Here is a 20593-nt window from a genome sequence, read left to right on the forward strand (position 1 = left end):
AGAAATACGGAAAATTATTAGATACTCCCCGAGTACCATAAATACGTACTCCCCCCTCTTACATAAATGGTGGATCTTACTATGAATTTAATTAGTGGGACCCACCATTATGTGAAAGGAGAGAGTATGCATTTATGGTACTCCGGGAGTACACAATAATTTCCCCAGAAACACAGTGTGCAATAGGCATCATTCATTCCTATTATCTTAAATGTGCATATCCTATAATTAAAAGATAGATTTATAGGTTTTTTTCACATGGAAAATTCTTAGGAACTCTCGGAGCACGGAGAAATGGTGCTCTCTCCTTTTACATTCATGGTAGACTCCACTATGAATTTAATGAGTAGAACCTACCATAAACGGGAGAGGAGAAAACACTATTCTCCATACACTAAGAGTACCTAAGAATTACTCCCTTTACACACCCATTCAATAAATGTAACTGCTATCTAACTCATTGAATAAGGAGAAATATAACACACGCATAATGCAAGCATGGCAGACAATACGGCTCTTAATCATTTTTGAAAACACATTGAATGGTGTAGCCCAAATTAGTTTAACAAAATAAACCCCTTTAATGTATAACTACAATCCAATTTGACATAATAAACTAATGTCAATACTAAGAAACTACAAATCACCAAGAAACTTTTTGTTGGCTCTTTTCTTTCAATGAGTTAAAGTTTGTTACTTATGTACAGCTCATCAGCATCCATGATTGCACAAAGTCCTGCAAGAACTAAAAATATGTAAGTGCATTCCTTTTTGTGATGTAATACCATAAGAAGATAAAAATATACTAATCAGTTTAGTAACAACGTAGAAAAAACCTACACCGAGATTTGTGGGTTTTCGGAATGTACAAATTAAGATATACGGCAAGCCTTTAGCAAATGAACATGTGCACCAAGGTAAATGGGGGACAGAGGTAAATGTTCTAAGCAGGTTACGAAGTCAGCAATTAAGATATTTTGCTACTTAACATATGACAATTGTAAAGAGAAGACAGCGCTCTCCCAAAGAAAATCAGAGAATAGGAATATCACACAACCAAAACAAACATTTCAAAGTCAAGCCAAAGCCAACTAGACCACAAAACACATGTTTGAGTCAAGGTTTGTATCATCCCTCAACATGCTCTCATAAATACATCCCTGCTCATTACCAACCATGATTGTTTGTGATTTTATAGCAGAAGTAGATTTATTTTTTTAACAAGTAATCGGACCATTTATCGAGTTATGCTTAAAGCAAAAGGAGATAAAATAACACAAATCAGTGTAGTATCATATGGAAAAAATCTACACCGATACTTGAAGGTTTTCTGGATAAATATTAAGAAACACTCCAAGCCTTTACCACAAAGACAAGTGTACCAGGGGACCAGGGTAAATGATCTAAGCGGGTTCCAAAGCCAGCAATTGCTTAATAATAAGAAATCTAGCAAATAACAAAGGGCGATCATAAAGAGAAGATGTGTTCTAGAAGAAACCAAGAGAGTAGAAATATACAAAATTCTTAGTAAAAGAAACAACACAAATACAATCTATGTCATCAACAGTATAAGATGAATTATTTTTCAGCCTTTTAAATCATTGAGAAAAAGTTTCCAACTTAGGTTCCTGGTGGAAATTTTTTTTTTTTTTTGGGAGTTGTGTTACGAATATGGATTGAGGTTCACCTTCAACAGGTTGGTATGGGGTGAGAGGAATGACTACAAGGAAAGGGTTCTGCCTCCAAATGAGCAAAAGTTACATAGCAGAGAAACAACCACCCTAACAGGCAAAACAAGAAACCTCATGTAGTAGGGAAACAACCACCTAAATTTTGGGGGTTGTAAAAAAAACTAGATGCAAAAGTTAGCATCCTCCATAACAAGAGAAATATATTCAAAAACCAAAATCTGTACAACAATATCTGGCCAAGCAAAAATCACAAATCATCAATCTGAAGCACGGACGTGGCAAAATGGGTGCCGCACCCGTGTCCGACGTGGGGTGCAGCGGGAGACGCCGCTGCCCACATGCCGGTGCCGCATCCATTTTTTTTTTTTTTTTCCGCTCCTGATACTTGAAGGTTTTCTGGATAAATATTAAGAAACACTCCAAGCCTTTACCACAAAGACAAGTGTACCAGGGGACCAAGGTAAATGATCTAAGCAGGTTCCAAAGCCAGCAATTGCTTAATAATAAGAAATCTAGCAAAATAACAAAGGGCGATCATAAAGAGAAGATGTGTTCTAGAAGAAACCAAGAGAGTAGAAATATACAAAATTCTTAGTAAAAGAAACAACACAAATACAATCTATGTCATCAACAGTATAAGATGAAATAATTTTCAGCCTTTTAAATCATTGAGAAAAAGTTTCCAACTTAGGTTCCTGGTGGAAATTTTTTTTTTTTTTTGGGAGTTGTGTTACGAATATGGATTGAGGTTCACCTTCAACAGGTTGGTATGGGGTGAGAGGAATGACTACAAGGAAAGGGTTCTGCCTCCAAATGAGCAAAAGTTACATAGCAGAGAAACAACCACCCTAACAGGCAAAACAAGAAACCTCATGTAGTAGGGAAACAACCACCTAAATTTTGGGGGCTGTAAAAAAAACTAGATGCAAAAGTTAGCATCCTCCATAACAAGAGAAATATATTCAAAAACCAAAATCTGTACAACAATATCTGGCCAAGCAAAAATCACAAATCATCAATCTGAAGCACGGACGTGGCAAAATGGGTGCCGCACCCGTGTCCGACGTGGGGTGCAGCGGGAGACGCCGCTGCCCACATGCCGGTGCCGCATCCATTTTTTTTTTTTTTCCGCTCCTGATACGGGCCAATTCGGTGCCAACTTGGGCCGATTCACGCCGATTCGGGTCGAATCGGTCTGTATCGGCCGAAACAGACCGATACAGGCCGAACTGGCCTATTCAGGCTGAAATTCAAAAAAAATAAAAGGTGCAAAACGCACCGTTTGGCCGAAATCTTCAGGTTCTCTCTCTACACAGGGTTATACGCTGATATGGGTTTATGCTATTGTTGTTCTGTTTGAGTTTTTGTTGTTATATATGTGAAAAAAATTTGTTCTTTACACTGTTGAGTTTTGGGTCTCTTAAAACTTGAGAGAGAGAGAGTTTTCTGAATTGGGTGGGTGATGTAAATTATGTAATATGTATAGGTGTGAAACTGTGTTATGGAAGTGGGGTGGTTTGTACTTTCACTGCTTTGCTTTGTAGTTTGTGGAATTTGAAGGTTTATCTGAATTTCTCTCTAGTTTGAAAGCCACTAACTTGAGGTATTAAACGTCCATTTTGATTGTGATATGCATGGTTAATCTTTTGTCAGATTGATTTTTTTTGGTTTCTTTCTAAGGTGGAGGAGTCATGGGTTAAAATGAGAATTGGGGGGTTTAAAATTGTATGAAATAAGTTTTGTATATTGCTTTTCTTGCTGCTGTTATTTATTTACTTATGGTTGTCAGTTTTATGTGAAAAAGTATGCTTAGCAGTATATTAAAAATATAAATAAAAATATTTTTAGAATTTTTTTAATCACCGCACCCCGCCGCACCCGCACCCTATTTTTCAAAAATTGCTGAGTCCCGCAACTGCACCCGAATCCGAAAACGAACCCGTGCTTCATATCATAAATCTCATTGCTTTCTTTTGATTATTGACACCAACCTCATTGCTACATTAATAAATCACTCTTATGAATCAAGGATTGATTTGTCCACCAACATGTTTTCAATTACATAAAATTAAAAGGCTAAAAAGATGCTAACTATCTATGAACTTCTAAAATTTTCCATTCCAAATAAGTGAATATATTCATCAGTGAGCTACAACAGGGCAAAACCAATTACCAAACACGAGTGCTTATACACATTTACGAAAACAGCAGTAACCAAATCTTGTAATTTTGAGACAATATTCTCAGAAAGAAAACACATCCCATTAAAACTACCATACTTGCAAAGACATTGAACTACATCCCATTAAAGCCAATGTGAAACCCCAATTCTTGCATAAGGGTCTATACTTTTGATAAGAACTTCTACTTTTGTACAATTGTGTAAAAAAATATACCAACTCATTCACAAACTATTAAAAGAGGGAAAAAGATGAACAATGGAATAAAATGGAGTCAACAAAAAAAAATACATCTAAGCATAAATACTTTATTGGGATAAAAATATTCAAACTATGCTAAGGAAAAAATGATAACAAAACTAGTTCAAAAAAAGGTTTATAAACAAGTCATTTTCAATTCTTAACCACCCAAAGCAAGAAATAATTATTGATGAGCTACTTTGCCAGTGAATATGGAGCTATGGGAATCTTTTCAGTAAGAAGAAAGGCACATGAGACAATTAAAGATTTAAAATGTACAAGCAATATCTTTAGCATGCTATGATCACAATTGATAGATTAAGAAAAATGTATAAATAATCCAAGGAGATCATGAAGAACATTTAATGCAATTGTGAAAACATGAAGTTAAAAGTGGTCACCAGAACATTATCAAGAAAGAAAAAGTTGAGTACATCCATCAATAGAATGTAAATTATAAGTGGCAAGAAACATGAAATTCACAGTTCTATTTATTTTCAACCACTTAATAAAAAAATGTGCTAAAAGTTGATAACCAACATAAACCACTTTGTTTTTTGATGGTTGAGTATACATGCTATTGACAGCAAGCAACACTTTGATAAGCTATCTATCCTAAATATAAATCCACTCAATTAAGGTAATCAATCAGCAATTATAGCATTTAAATTCATATCTAGTTCATAATGAATGCCAAGTATGTATGAAGAACAAAACTGATAACCATAAAAAAATAAGTATGAAAATAAAATGTACCTTGTCTGTTGTTGTTCCTCTTTCTTTCCCTTAGTAAGGATAAGGATTTGCCAGGTCAGGTTTGTCTAGCAAAACCAGACTCTGAACATAAGAATCAACAAAACTATACTTAGATCCAGTAATCCCAAGGTCTTTAACCTCTTTGGTCTCAAGGTCTTTCGAGATGAGCCGTTTTTTATGTGTTTGCAATATAGCCTCACCACTCTTCCTAAAAGCTTTTAGGCTAGGCGTTTTAACTCTGTAAAAACGTGAAGGTGGCCTCTGTGGGGGCGCTTGAGCATCTAAACTTATAATTTTGGTCCATGATGATGCATCTGAATAGTTTTTCAACACCCATATATCGGGAGTGTTAACAGAATACCCCGGTTTGAACACAGCAATGGAATTCCCAAATGCCATAATAGATACCCACTTCCAAAAGAACATATCTGAATGCTTAGGCAGTGGTATCTCGCGGAAGACCTCATCCTCCAAATCAAACACCAAAACAAAGTAGAGAAATCTGATTTCTGGAGTAGTCTTGTGACAAACCAAATGCAAAGCCCCATTGACAAAAGCCTGTAGGCGTAGGTCGACAATGACGGTATTGCGAACAGCACATTTGGGACGTTCAGCCGTAGCCTCTCTCCATTTTCCAGTGGCAAGTGAGTAAACCCCAACTTCAACTTCAACTTCAACTTCGTGGTCATGACTATAGCCACGAGTGACAAACATCACCACCTTATAGTCATTGGTTTTGGAATCAAATCCAAACCCAACAGCCACGGTGTAGAAACCGGCAGTCAATAAATAGGGGAAAGGAAGTCTCACGTATTTTTTAACGCAAGGGTTCCAGAGATAAAAATTGGGACAGTGATCGTTTAAATCATCGGCGAGGCAAATCAAGCCATTACAAGTACCAACCACACGGAATATTCCAGAGCAGCTTTTGCGATGGAAAGGGAAGTCGTCAAACCTGGTGTATTGATCGAAATTGGTGATCATGTCGTCCCGATGTAAAGCATACACTTCTTTTTCGTCTCCGATTGGGTCCATGTCATCGAAAGCTTCGACGAGAGGCTTAGGGCAGAGTCTGAAGAGGAGGAGGTTGTTGTTGTTGCTGGAGGAGTGGTGAAGATGGGTGGAAATAAAGGTGGGGTTTAGGATGAGGGATTTCCATGTTTTGGAGACACAGGTGCAAGTGATGATAGATTTTATGGGTAAGCGGACCAAAATGTGGGTTAGGATTTCAGGAGGAAGAGAGTCCCACAAAATTGCTTCTTCTTCTTCGGTCCAGGATTTGGAGACTTCAGGTGGTGAATTGTCAGACATTGCTGCTACCTCCGGGGTTGCTGTAAAAGTAAACCAGCGTAATTAAAAATAAAAACACTGAAATCATTTTTAAATATATAAATAGTAAATTTATTTAAAAAAAAGTTGTTAAATGAAGGTAAAAAAAAAAAAGACGCAAAATGCAATTTCCAAACAGATGCTAAAAAAAACCTATGCGCATGAGATGAGGTTTGTATATTTATTTTTTTATTTTTTTATTTTTTAAATTGTACAAAGGAAAGACATTCACTATAAGGAAAAAAAATTCAGCATAGAAAGATGTGAGAAGAAAAAATAGTTCAAACACCAAAATAACACAATAAATAAAAATATTAGAAGGAAATACGATACACCGGTTCTATCATCTATTATAAGTTTAGACTTCTTAATTATAGAATGTGTTCTCAATTACAAGAAACCTAATAATTATTAATTTTTTAATAAACCCAACAATTCGTAAATTTGTAGTGGTGAGTGAATTTAGCAATAGTAAACAAATTCTCAAAAAAAAATAAAAAAAATCATTCCTTGAAGAAAACTTACATACCTTTTTAATGAATTAAAGCAATGTTTGTAGACAAATTTTTTACACTTCAACTGTCTATGGATGTAGAGCACTTCAGCTATCTATAAATATAGCACTTAAAGAACCTTCCTTGTGTATTTTCAAAACAATTATAGTTTCTGACGTGTTTCTCTTCTACTCAATTAAACCATAGGCACACCACTTTTATACCCAAAAAAAAAAAAATAACCGCCCGACAGAAATTGTATTTCAATTAGGAATTGTAATCTTTGTAAACGTAACAAACCATTGAAAAGAGTCTTTTTTTGTGAGCGGAAGTAGCTACGGACCAAAATTCTACTTCAATTATGAATAGGAATAATAGCTCTTTGTTCATCTATTGGGAAGCCTCTGTTTGTAGTGGGTAGGAACTGGGATTGTACTTCGACTGCATGGCATAAGAGTTTTCTCACATGAAATGCACTCGTGATATATAATTTTGATAATCTTCGGTTAGAGAGAAAAAAAAACAATTAATTTATAAGGATATTCTTGAAATCTTGCCGTATCGAGTTCCATGGCCTAGATTACTTGTTTAGACTAGCTTGCCTAAGCTAGGCTTTCTTCGTAATTATTTCATTTACTTGTTATATTATATTAGCATAAGGATATTCATATAATAATTTTGCCATATCGGTATAATATAAATCTATGCTAATATTTAATATAAAAATAAATAAATCTATGCTGATATAAATAAGGAGAGGGATAGGTTCTCTCGTTTAATGCTAATCTATATATATATATATATATATATATATATATATATAACTGAAACCTTTGAAACTCCCATAATTTTCCACATCATCATTTTAATTTAAAAAAATTTTAATTTTTAAAACTAAATAGTGAGAGAGTCCTAACAGGAGTTTCTTTTATATATATATATATATATATATATATATATATATAAGAGACAAAATCTTTGAAAACCCTAAAGCAATCTTCTCTGTCCGTCTCCACTAAGAGAGAAAACCTTAAACTTCAATTTTTTTGGTACGATTGCTATTGCTTTTTCTCTTTTTTGTGAATTAGTTTTTTTTTTTGCTTTTGTTTTGTATGGAGTAGTATTTTACAATATATAATATAACTACAAGTATTGTAGTAAGTTTGCTAACTTTTTGTGTGGTTCAAATATGCTATATTCTATATTATTTTAGATTATATAACCTTAACCTTTATCTTATGGAGACGTATGTACAAGTTTTCAATTCCTTTTGTGTGGATATTTTCTCACAGCTGTGGAGTAAGGTATATGCACTATATGTTATCTTATGTTTTCTCTTATGGTGTCATACTTCTTTGTTTATTAATTAAAGATTATGTTGAAAGCCTATATTATTTGCACCTTCAAAGTATTCGACAATGTTTGAACCAAATTTTTCATCAATTAGGAAGAATTGGATAAAAAAAACTTAGAAAAACTTTCCATCCTTACTGAAATTTTCTCGCAATAATGACTTTTTTTTGTTTTTGTTTTGTTTTTATAATTTGTAGGTTCTAAATGTTTTGATTTTTAATTTTATTGTCTTTTGAAAGTTTGACCATCTAAATTTTTGGGTTCAATTTTTTGCAATATTTGAAACAGTTTAGCAAATTTCAACTGTTATAACTATGTATTATTCTCTTGAAGGTAACCTATCTTTCTCTTATATTTCTCTATTTGGTAGTCATATATATATTTTGTTTTGTTTCAATAATTTCTAGGCAGTGCCAGTAAATTTTCTGATTTTTTTCCCCTTTCGAACGTTTTAACATCAGAACTTTTTAGTTTTTTTTTTTTAATATCTAAATTTGGCTTATTCATCAAATTGTAACTCAAAAAGATAGGAGCAATTCACGCAATAGTATAGTTTCATAATCAATTTAAAATTTTATAAAATTATTTTAGTCTATTATAAATAGGTAAGTTCTCGTGCGTTGCACGGGTTTCCGACTAGTATATATATATATATATATATAACCTACTAAGCCTGTGAAGCTCCCATAATTTTCTACGTCACCACTAATTTTTTTTTTTAAGATTCTTTTTATTTTATTTATTTAAGTTTAATTTTTTTTAAGAGAATAACCCGACTATTCTATCTCTCTTCGAACTCCCCTCCTAATGCAGAAGAACTCCCTCTCTCTTTAAATCTCTAACCTTCCCCCAAATCCTTAACCTCACGCATGCAATCTCTTCCATTTATAAAAATAAAAAAATAAAAAATAAAAATCCTAACGCTAATGCAGAAAGAGACCTAAGGGGTGATGATTGTTGTGAACCTTTGCCACAGTCCGTTGGTGAGAAGAAGGGGCTGGGGCTGGGGCTGAGCCATATTGTAAATAAAAGGTGAAACATATCGTTTTAATTTGGAGTATGTACATGAAATCTTTTAACTTCATAACCAAACTCACCTGTTTACGTGGTATCAAAAATACATAGGTACCTACAAAAACCTCATTCCATGTTTTCAATTTTTAGGCACAAAGGAGCTTGCGCAGGCCTTGAGAAAGAAAAAAACAGCCCTTGGTTATATTGAAGCTGGTGTTGCCGCAACATGGTACTCTCTTTTCTTTTTAAAATTCTCTCTTTTATAGAGTCTTTTGGAAGTTTTGCAATATTCATGACTATTGTCCTACTATTTTAAAGTAGAGTAAAAGATCATTCTTATTGATGTCCACTTTCATTAAGTGTTGTTTCTCTTACATGTACACAAGCTATTTGATAAAATTCCTAAGTAATTTTTTGTTATTGTTCTAGAAGTCATAATACATGGAGAGTGGTAAGGAGGAAGATAAGTAGGGAATGTGATGTTGTGCTGTTGATTTAATCAGGATGAGATGTTTTGTTGGCCTTATTTTCTCAATGTCATATGTTTGATATTGGGATTGGTATTGATGGTGAGATTTTGATATGATTCCCTTTGAGAAGTAGATTTGATTTTTTTAATGATTTATTTCATGGTGGGTTTGTGCATTAAGATTAGAGTTTGTTACCCTCAATAACTTCAAAGGAATCAAAGCTTTTAGAAAGTTTTATTGGCATTGATGGTGAGATAGGTTTATATAGTAGAAAACAACATTTAGATAGTTTTGGTAATAGTTGATAGTATTGTACAAATGTTTTTTTGTTTTTGGCTGCACTATTGTAACAATGATTTACCATATTGATTATTAGTCTGTGGACTGGTGTCACTTTGGAGCTTTAGGGGCCTCTGTTGGGTTGCTATTGCTGTGGACTAGAAGAGTAGTAAAGAAAGTTGATGTGACTGTGGGAAATTATTCAGTTTATGTAAGTTCAAATGTGTGGATGATCAATACAAGTCGGTGTTTCAGGTGCCTATGGTCCGAATTTTGAGCATGACAGATACTTTTGAGGTGTCTATCACTATGGGGGTTTGGTGGAGTCTTGGAAGAGATTTTGATATGATTCCCTTTGAGAAGTAGGTTTGATTTTTTTAATGATTTATTTCATGGAGTTTGTTACCCTTATTATCTTCAAAGTAATCAAAGCTTTTAGAAAGTTTTATTATTTTACTTAGAAAGACAATTCCTTTATAGCAGCTAAATCCAAAATAATAATAATTTATGATGGAAGCCACAAGATCAAGCTAACTTGAGTTACTCTAAAACAAGTTCATAAAACCCTATTAAATTGGATCAAGAGTGTATGTCAATTGTTTACAAAGTGAAACAACGACTACTGATAATGGTTTCAATATATTTTCCATAATTTGTCAACAGATTAATATTGATAGATTTTATATTGCCATGGAGACCTGTTGACAGAATCACATGGTAACATGCTTAAAAATTAAATAAATAAAAAAGTCAATATGTAAATCTTCTGTAAAACAATTGAAGACTTCTTAAATGAACATTTATAATTATGTGTGAAAAGGCTCCACATGCGAGGCTGTAATAACACTAGCATATATATAGTTTGAATGGGGCTCTCTTGATTTGCCAACATGCACTATAACATTGGAAAATTTGAACAGAAAAAATGGAAGTAAAGCTTACACTTTGGGGATCAATTGCAAATCAAGTTTATCTTTGTTTTGGATTCACATTTTTAATTAGTTTTCTACAAGTTTATCCATAACTTCATTTGGAAATCCTGTTTTCTATTCAATTCATGACTTCCTACAATGCTGTTATGTGATATAATTCTTAATGCAACTGTTTAAATTCGTAGTTTTCTTTGTGATGAGTTTAAATGCCATTTTAGTAGATAATCTAAAGAAGTCCTAAAATTTTTAAGTGCTTTGTTGTTGTTATAATCATTATTATCTTATTATACATTGTAGTCTTTTCCAAATGGTTGGAAAGAATCAAAATTGAAAGAAAAGCTTGATTTACAACAATATGACTGTTGTTGCATGTCAGTAATTATGTTAAGGAACAGGTGTAGATGATTTTCAATTGTATAGGTTGGCGATTCTTTCTTCTAGACATGATAATATATAGTTTTTGTATCTGTAGCTCAAAATTTTGATTTTTTTCAACAAGGCAAATAGGTTATGCCATTGTTCCTATGATTGCAAGGGAATCATGCTTGGTCCTGATCAGCCTGTGATTCTGAAAGGCATGTCCCTTATCTTGAGAGCTAATTCTAGGTAGGTAGAATTATTCTCTTACCTCAAGTTTCTTCACTCATGTCATGAATATGGTTCAATAGGTGTGGCTGCTACCACAAACGTTGTTGAAGCGTGTAAAGATGTCAATATTGCCGTTATGCTTGGTGGATACCCACGGAAGGAAATTACATTAAGGAAGGATATGTTGTCTACAAATGTGTCTATTTACAAGGCTCAAACTTTGGCCTTGGAGGAGCATGCTGCTGCAGATTGCAAGGTGACCATATAAATGAACTTGGAGGAGCATGCTGCTGTAAATTACAAGGCTCAAGCTTTGGCCTTGGAAGAGCGTGCTGCTAATGCCAAAACAATTCAAATCACAAGTGACAATTTAAGAAGAGATGAACATCAATAGAAGAACCATTAGTGAAATAACAAAAATTATGTGGGACTCTGATAATAAGGTAAGAAAAAAGAAAATCTTGAACAATAACATTGTGTCCTTAACATTGCTTTATGTATTATAGACTTGCTTTTACAAAATTTAACTATAAAATTATGAGTTGATTGATATTCATTAGGGGTAATTACACATAACTCATCTATGGTTTGGGCGAAAATCACTTTGCCTACACGTGGTTTGAAAAGTATCACTTAACCCACTTATGGTATGTTCTGTTTATTTTTTGTAACCCACCTCGGTTAAAATCAGGGGTAAATAGGTATTTTTACTAAAATTTTATGTCTCTCTCCTCCTAAAACAAAAAATAGAGCAAAAATGCAAGAGAAACAAGATCAAAAAGTGGTATTTGTCTCTCTCTCTCTATTCACACAAATTTTGAACATGAAGAACATACCCAAAAAAATAAAAAACCTAAGCCCCATTGCCACCCTCAACCCTTTGGCTAACTCCATCACTGCCCTCCTTAACCTTAGCTATCAACATCACCGCCCTCCTCTCCTCCTTCCCTGACCTCTCTCCGTAGATTGATTGAAGACTAGCTTTTACCAACTGCAACTGAGTCCTGAGAAAGAGAGAGAGACTCAGAAAATTGAATCTGTATGAGGAAGCAAGATTTAGCCATTCTCATGCTCACCTCTTTTGCCATCTTCTTCTCTCTTCAGGTACCAATTTCAACTTCACTTCCAATAATTCTCTATGAAAAACCCTAACTAAACCATTTCATTTTCTTTCAGCACGAGGGCGATTTCTCATTCTGAGAGGCGTGGATGCATCTCTCCGATGAATACCCTATCAAATTCGAATCCGAGCGTTGCCCTCCTCCAATCATCACCGACCTCAATGGATGGCAAGAAAGAAGTCCTCATCGCTACTCCCAACGCCAAAATTCAAGTCCAATTTCACATTTTAATATGAGTTATCATGATCATTTGCAATTTGATAAATATTAATTTGAAGAAATTTATTCATTTATTTATTTATTTTGTGATGTATGTGGGGGTTTTAGGTTTTAGAGCCACACTCGAGGCGTGTGGACAAGGGGTTCAGCGATGCGTGTGTGCTCGCGGAGGTGAGCCTCTTGCCTGAAAAAGTCCGCATTGCATCTGGGAGGCATGCCATGGCCATGGCAGTGGGCATTGTTGATCAAGAAAGGCCTGGAAAGAAGTTGAAGCAGGTCCTGGTTGTTGTTACCGCGGGTTGACCCAGTATAAATATTAAAAAAAAAAAAAAAAAACCATTATGGGATTTTTAATTTTTCATAGATTTTAATGTTTGCTGAGAAAGGAAAAGAGTATGAAAATTAGTTTGTGAATTGTTTGGGTTCTGAGAAAATGGGAGTGAGAGAAGAACATAAATTAGAGATTAATTGGGAGAAGGTGTTTTTTAGATTGTCTTGCAATGTGGGACATTGGACTTTCAGAGCTAAAACTTAAGCTGGAAATTATTGGTCTATTCTAATTTGTATTAGTTCTTTTTCATTTTTTGTTTGTGATGGAGTTAGCCAAAGGGTTGAGGGAGGCAATGGGGCTTAGGCTTTTTTTTTTTTTTTTTTTTTGGGTATGTTCTTCATGTTCAAAATTTGTGTGAATGGAGAGAGAGACAAATACCACTTTTTGATCTTGTTTCTCTTGCATTTTTGCTCTATTTTTTGTTTTAGGAGGAGAGAGACATAAAATTTGAGCAAAAATACCTATTTACCCTTGATTTTAACAGAGGTGGGTTACGGAAAACAAACGAAACATATCACAAGTGGGTTAAGTGATACTTTTCAAACCATAGGTAGACAAAGTGATTTTCGCTCAAACCACAGGTGGGTTATGTGTAATTACCCCTATTCATTAATTAAATGGAAAATCTAAATGGAAAAGAATTTGTTTTCCAAATACAACTAAATGACTATAATCTCAAGTATGGATGGGAATTCTTCACCGTCAAGAAAGTTTTTGAATCTTTTTGAAGAAACTGACAAAGCAATTTAGCTTGATAAAATGACAGAAGTACATATTATTTAATATAGCAAAATTACAAATTTGATTTTTAACTTATATATGTTGTAATACATTTCTCAACTTGTTCTATTGCCAGGCTTACATCAATGATACTTCAAATAAATGTAACAACAAATTATCAAGTGAAGAAGATGGTGATTCTACAAAGTTTTAAAAAGTTTATATTCAAAGTAATGTACAAGTAACACCAACATCTGTAATCAAGGAAAACAAAATGGCATATTTAGTGACTTTTTACGAAGCAACAAAGGAAGAAGATACAAAGAACACTTTAAAATTGTCTTTCAATTTATTTGAAATATTGATTAAGTAGTTCTTTAAATTTGTGCTTCATATATTTAATAAGATGTTAAAGATTTGATTCTTCATTTTAATTTAAACTTAAGTTTGATTTCTATTTTTTATTACGTAATTTAATGTTTCATATCAACAATTAAAGAGAAAGAGAAAAAGAATAGTTTACATCTTCATATACAATAGTTTTCCCGTGCATTGCATAGGTTTGTGACTAGTTTTTTTTAAGTTTGCAACTCAACTTGGTATCATATAATTATTTTGACACTCTAAGTGGATGATGTGAGATTCACGCTGAAGTGTTTTGACCTTTCTATTGTTTGCTCCAACATGTAATCCATGCTCCTTATAACAAATTTAAAGATTATTAAAAAAAAAAAAGGAAAAAAAAAAAAAGATAGCATTTTACTGTAAAAAATTAATAATTGAGCATCAAGGTAAATTCCCAGTTAATTCAATAATTAGAAGGCAATCCCATATAATCCACAATTATGGTAATAGAACCCTAGTTGATAGCAAATAATTTAAACATTTAACTATGCAAAAGCTATCATTATGACATATTTAGTTCTTAACAAGATGAATCATGGCAATCCCATATATCTAGTTTTGAGAGACGTTGTGTGCCTCTAGATAAGGTACACAAGCAGGGTCCAACACATTGTCATCCGTAGCCAGCCCATCCACAACAGCAGCAAGGCCCGCTAGTCCTCCCTGATGCATATACAAGAAACTAACTTTAATAGTTATAGATAAATAAATAAACAGCCAGTATGGATAAGGGGTGTTTGGTAAAAGAATTTGAGTAATGTTGTTTGGGTGTTTTTAATATACGTTTGGTAAAAGAATTTGAGTAATGTTGTTTGGGTGTTTTTGATATACGTGTAAGTAAAAAAGTGTGTAATATTGTTTAAAATGCTCAAAAGTGTGTTCAAACTAAGCTACCAAACACCCTTTAATCTTTCATAACATATTGAATGTTCCTTGAAACAGAGATAAAAGATAAATTCATAATGGTTTTCCTCTGTCGAGGCAACAAATTCTGTCACCAAGATGTTGATTATACCTCCACTAACTTTCTCTTTGTCATGACGATTGTCAAAAATCCTTTTTGTTCCTTTTTCAAGATTTTTTTAATCTGTAGAAATATTTCATACATATAAAATCAATCAATACCCCAACACAAGAACGTGTGTATATATATAAAGGGAAATTTTTATTATACACATCCACTTACGTACACACATCGTATATACATACTTTTGAAAAAAACTAAAATCGTATGTGTACAATGTGTGTAACACGCTTCTTATATATCAGTGCTCATATATAAACACGTTTTCTTCTCTTTCCCACAAAATCTCAGCAATCAAACAAAACACAAGAGATGTCATCAATATGTACATACCAAATAGAGAGAACCTTTGTATACATACCTCTATACATACATAACAGTACAAACACAAGTATATATATAATTATTGACACACATACACATTCTTTTATATTTATACTAGCCTCTGAGCATGCGCGTGAGGTAAAGATTAATAATTTGCATTTATTATAATTTGAGATTTTTACTTTTTCCAATCACCAAAAAAAAAAAAAAGGGTTTTTTTTTTTTTTTTATATAAATTGAAAAAAAGGAGGACAGAAGAAACAAATACATCGTGATGAAGTAAAAAAAAAAAATGAATACTTGGGGTGAGTTTTGTAGATTAGAGGAGTTTTAAAACTAACAAAAGAGTAATCCTATTTTGTAAGGAATCAGTGAGTTGAAGTAGGAATTTAAATCAACGTAAAAGTAGGAGTTTATTAGAAGCAGAAAAGCATTTCAACGTAAAAGTAAGAATTTATTATTTTTGTCAATTTACTATTTTAACACCATTTTTAAGTTTTAGGTAGAGGTATTTTTTATAATAAAAAAAACAATAACTAACTTTCTTTTTCCAATTTACTATTTTAACCTCATTTTTAAGTTGTTGGTTAATTACTTTTGGTGTATTTTTGACAGGGAAAAACTTTCTGAATCCTCTTAATATATATATATATATATAGAGAGAGAGAGAGAGAGAGAGAGAGAGAGAGAGAGAGAGAGAGAGAGAGAGAGAGAGAGAGAGAAGAAAAAGAAGAAGAAGAAGCACTTGCATGTACTTCCATTCCATGCATGCTCTATTTGGTGTCTGAGAAAATAGTAATAACGAAATGAAAAACAAATATAGTAGTAATAACGAAATGAAAAACAAATATAGAACTAAAAGATGCACACTACTACACAACTGTTTGAGTGAGTCACAATGATACATATATATTCCATTCTTTTTTCTTTCTTATTATGTTTTTCTTTTTCTATTCTTTCAATATTTTCACGGTAACCAAACAGAGAGTACTAGTGAAAAAGGCAAAAGGATCAAAAAAGAGAAGAATAGAAAGGATTCGGGTTGTGAAAAAGATCAAAACCTTATCAGCGGCATATTGCCTTGTCTGGGAATTCAAACCCATGTTAATGCCAAGTCTCTTCTCTAGTACCCTTCTATCCTTCTGATGCTCTTTTAATTGTAGCAGCAGCTCTATAATGATTCTTTTGTGAAAAATAAAAATAAAAAATAAAAACACTCTCAAGACTTTTTTGTGCTTGTTAGAACGTGAGAGCTAGTTGTTATGGACCCCATGGTCATTGCAAAACTCTAATAGATCAATTATATTAGTTATTTATAGGCATTTATTAATGAGTAATGATACACACTATTTGTTACACACTCATTGTATATAAATTGTCACATGGACTAAAATCATATTTTTAAAATATAATTTCAAAATGAAGCGTAAACCGAGTGTGTAATAATAAATGTGTAATAAGATTTTCATTTATTACTTTTGTGTGCAAAAGACACTTTTATATATATATATATTTATATATATAGGGAAGTGCCTTTTTCACACATTGTTTGCAAACACACTACCCATTATAACTGAAAAATTAGTTTTTATTTATTTATTTATTTTACTGAACAATAATACTTATTAGAGTACATATGAAAACAGTAATAATAGTGTTTTAAACTGGGTTTATAATAGTGTAAACAGTGTCCAACAAGTATTAGCCTATGTAACATTAGACATCCTAGCATTAGACATTTAAAAAAAAAAAATAACATATCTTGTTTTGCTTTGATTCTCAAAATTTATCTTATGCCAATGAAATAACAAACATATCTTGAGAACCTATGGTGAATGCAACTTAAAAAGGCCTAAAAGTGCTACCGAAACATGATTTTTCTTCATCAACATTTATTAAATATCTTTAACAAAAGATGATGTGGCCAAATTAAAAATTGACATGTCATGATTTTATTAGACTTATAAGCACCAAGAAATCACATTAAGTTTGTTAGAGACAAAAAAGATCGCTTTAAACTTGATGAACTATAACTGGTCATGGGCTAAATTTAGGGACTCACTATATATTTTGGCCAATATAGTTTAAAACTTGAAACAAATTAAATTAACCATGTACTTTTGATTGTGTGAATTTAAACATTACATTTTAATTACCATAACAATCAAAACCCCCGTTATAGATTCACTGAGTTTTGTGCGAGAAATCTAACAATGGTACACACAAAAAAAGACATTGTTTTATTCAAGCACTTGAAGGACTGCTAGGATATGCTAGCAGCGGCCACTGTAGTTGATATTGTATCGGTACGGGCCATACTGGCTGATATGTACCGTACTGATATGTATACTGGTATCGAAATGCCAACGTTTAGTACCGGTTTAAATACCGGACATACCGGCCATGTACTGACCATACTGGCCAATTTCGAGCAATACCAACGAGTACCGGGCGTACCGGCTAGTACAAAAAAAAGTTTTTATTTATTTATTTATTTTTAGTTTTGTAATTTTTAAATTTTTGTAAGGGCAGAATGGTAATTTATTTGCATTAACTTATTACTATTATTTGTTTTCTTAGTATGCAATGAACAATTAAGCTTTCTATTTTTCTTAAGTGTTTTTTCTTTTTTCTTTTAATTGATGCTTAAGTTTAAAACTATGAATAATTTGTTTTGAATTGAGGTAATGTTTTATGGTAAACTTTTATATTTATTATAATTTATACAAAACGGTATAGCCTTCAGTACGAGATTGATTCCCTTAATGGTGACTCCAGAAAGTTTTAGGGGAGTTATTTAGAAATTTAAATTAAATAAAATTTAATAAAAAGAGAACATGGATATCTTGAGTTATTGACACCAAAAAAAAAAAAAAAAAACCACATGTAAATATATGAAATTTTACAATTTTCTTCTACGAGTTTTCATATTTTGAAATCGTTACATGATAGTTTATTAATATTTGTCATTATCTATTGTTAATGTAGTTGTGACCATTTCATTTTATTAAGTTTGTATAACATTTTTATTTTCATGCAGTTGCCATTATCTATATGTAATTACATATATTAAACTAAATGCAAAAACTCAATTCACTTGCATTATATTAATTACTAACCCACATAGCCATACTCATCTTTACATAAATAATTCACTAGGGGACTCTTTCAAATGAGGGTGGAGTTGCCCTTGGCTAGTAGGGGACTCTTTGATGCTTAAGTTAATAAAGGATTTTTTTTTTTTTTTTCTTTTGGAGAACGTTTGCTAGGGAATTTTTTAGGTGGAGATTGTTTATACTTTGTACCTTTCTCAATGGTTTTCCTTCCTTTTATGTGCAGTGAGGGAGTGGATCACTCTGTTGTTCGAAATTAGAATTGTAATGCATCTTGGCCATCATGGAAAAAATCAAATAACTGTAGGGATAGGATTCAGAGATCTTATTGTCAGCTGGCTGGGTTTTGAATACATTTTCATAAACGGGCTAGTGGACTTTTGTAGTTTTACCGCCAAGGCGAGAGCTTAGTTGCGTCAAGCTCTTTACACTTTGACCAAGCTGCTAGGCTAGATTAATGGCCAAGCTTCCATGTCATCATTATTTGCCGAGATGCCATTTCAATCCTTAACCCATCGTAAACCATTATGGTTCTTTTTCTATGCGAGAGTTCGACGTAAACAATATAACACCACGACTCTTCATAAATTGACATAAAAAAAAAATTAATTTTTTTAAAAATTCAACCTAAAGAATTTAGAAAATGAATTTGATTCAGAAGAAAATAAAACAAAGAGATAAAATTACAGAAATATACACAGTAAAGATCAGGAAAAAAAATCACTAAATGGAAACAATTCATGAGTAGTGAAATCCGTGAAAAAATAAAATTATTTGATTATGTAGAAAATTTCTACAAAATATATATATATATATATATATATATTGTAATTAAATGACATATAAGAGTCTAAGCTAAATAAAAATTGCAATTTTACTACTATATAACTCACATGATTTTAATTCCAACAAATCTTGCTAGATTTTCACATAATAAAAAGAATTGCAAAATCATATACGTTCGAGAGAAAAATAGAGGAGAGCTTACCTTGTTTTCAGAATCCAGGGCTTTGGGTTCAACTTCTACATATTTAATTTGGAGAGTTTCTATAAAATAAGGTTTCAAAGAAAACCTTTGAGCCACCCAACAATGATTAACCAAAGGGAGAAAAATCTCCACATCAAAGACCCTAGTAGATACTCCTATTACAAATAAGAGAGCCTTTAGTAGATATAATATTCATTAGATGTAAAGACTGGTGATTGAGTTCATCTTCTATATATGCTTTCCTAACATATATCATTTAGATTATCTCTTTGTTAAAATCAGATTTATCACTTTTAGTAAAATTTTATCATCAATTTTTTTATATAATATTTTCAAATTGTAATCAAGTTAGGACTTTCAATCAACCTAGGACTAGGAGAAGGAGATAAGAATAATAATAATGAAAAAAAAAAAAATATATATATATATATATATATAACCGTATATGTTAAAAACTGTTAATAAAATAGGCTCTAATAGTAAAACAATTAAGCCCTATTATTTATATATTTATATATATATATATATATAACCGAAACTTTTGGAGCTCCCACAATTTTCCACATCACCACTATTTTATTTTTATTTCTATTTTAGATTCTTTTTAATTTAGGTTTTATATCTTATATATTTATTATTTCTTTTTAACATATAATTATCTTATCAATTGTTACAATAATTTAGTTTAAGTAAAACTCTATTAAATATATGTTTTAAGAACTTGAAAATGCTCCCACAATTTTCCACGTCACCACTATTTTCTTTTTATTTTTATTTTAGATTCTTTTTAATTTAGGTTTTATATCTTATATATTTATTATTTCTCTTTAACATATAATTATCTTATCAATTGTTACAATAATTTAGTTTAAGTAAAACTCTATTAGATATATGTTTTAAGAACTTGAAAATTCCACTTCAACTAAAATTCTATAACAAAAATTTCAACAAATATAAGCCCATACTCTTTTTATTTAAGTATTTTTTCCATGTATTTTATATATATATATATATATATATAT

At 32.1% G+C, this 20593-nt stretch overlaps 2 protein-coding genes across 2 annotated transcripts; one reads left to right on the forward strand and one right to left on the reverse strand.

Moving 5' to 3' along the window:
* Positions 1-493: 493 nt before the first annotated feature.
* Positions 494-6211, reverse strand: LOC115975985 (F-box/kelch-repeat protein At3g23880-like). Its single transcript, XM_031097039.1, has 2 exons — positions 4868-6211; positions 494-736 (listed from the first exon to the last, which is right to left on the reverse strand). The coding sequence occupies exon 1, from the start codon at positions 6176-6178 to the stop codon at positions 4898-4900; it is 1281 nt and encodes a 426-aa protein (XP_030952899.1). The 5' UTR covers positions 6179-6211; the 3' UTR covers positions 494-736; positions 4868-4897.
* A 5068-nt stretch (positions 6212-11279) lies between these two features.
* Positions 11280-12969, forward strand: LOC115967435 (malate dehydrogenase, cytoplasmic-like). The gene is made up of 3 exons (XM_031086531.1): positions 11280-11313; positions 11407-11582; positions 12775-12969. Exons 1-3 carry the CDS (start codon positions 11280-11282, stop codon positions 12967-12969), a joined length of 405 nt encoding a protein of 134 aa, XP_030942391.1.
* Positions 12970-20593: the final 7624 nt, after the last annotated feature.

Source organism: Quercus lobata, chromosome 2 (genome assembly GCF_001633185.2).
Source record: "Quercus lobata isolate SW786 chromosome 2, ValleyOak3.0 Primary Assembly, whole genome shotgun sequence".
Lineage (NCBI taxonomy): Eukaryota > Viridiplantae > Streptophyta > Magnoliopsida > Fagales > Fagaceae > Quercus > Quercus lobata.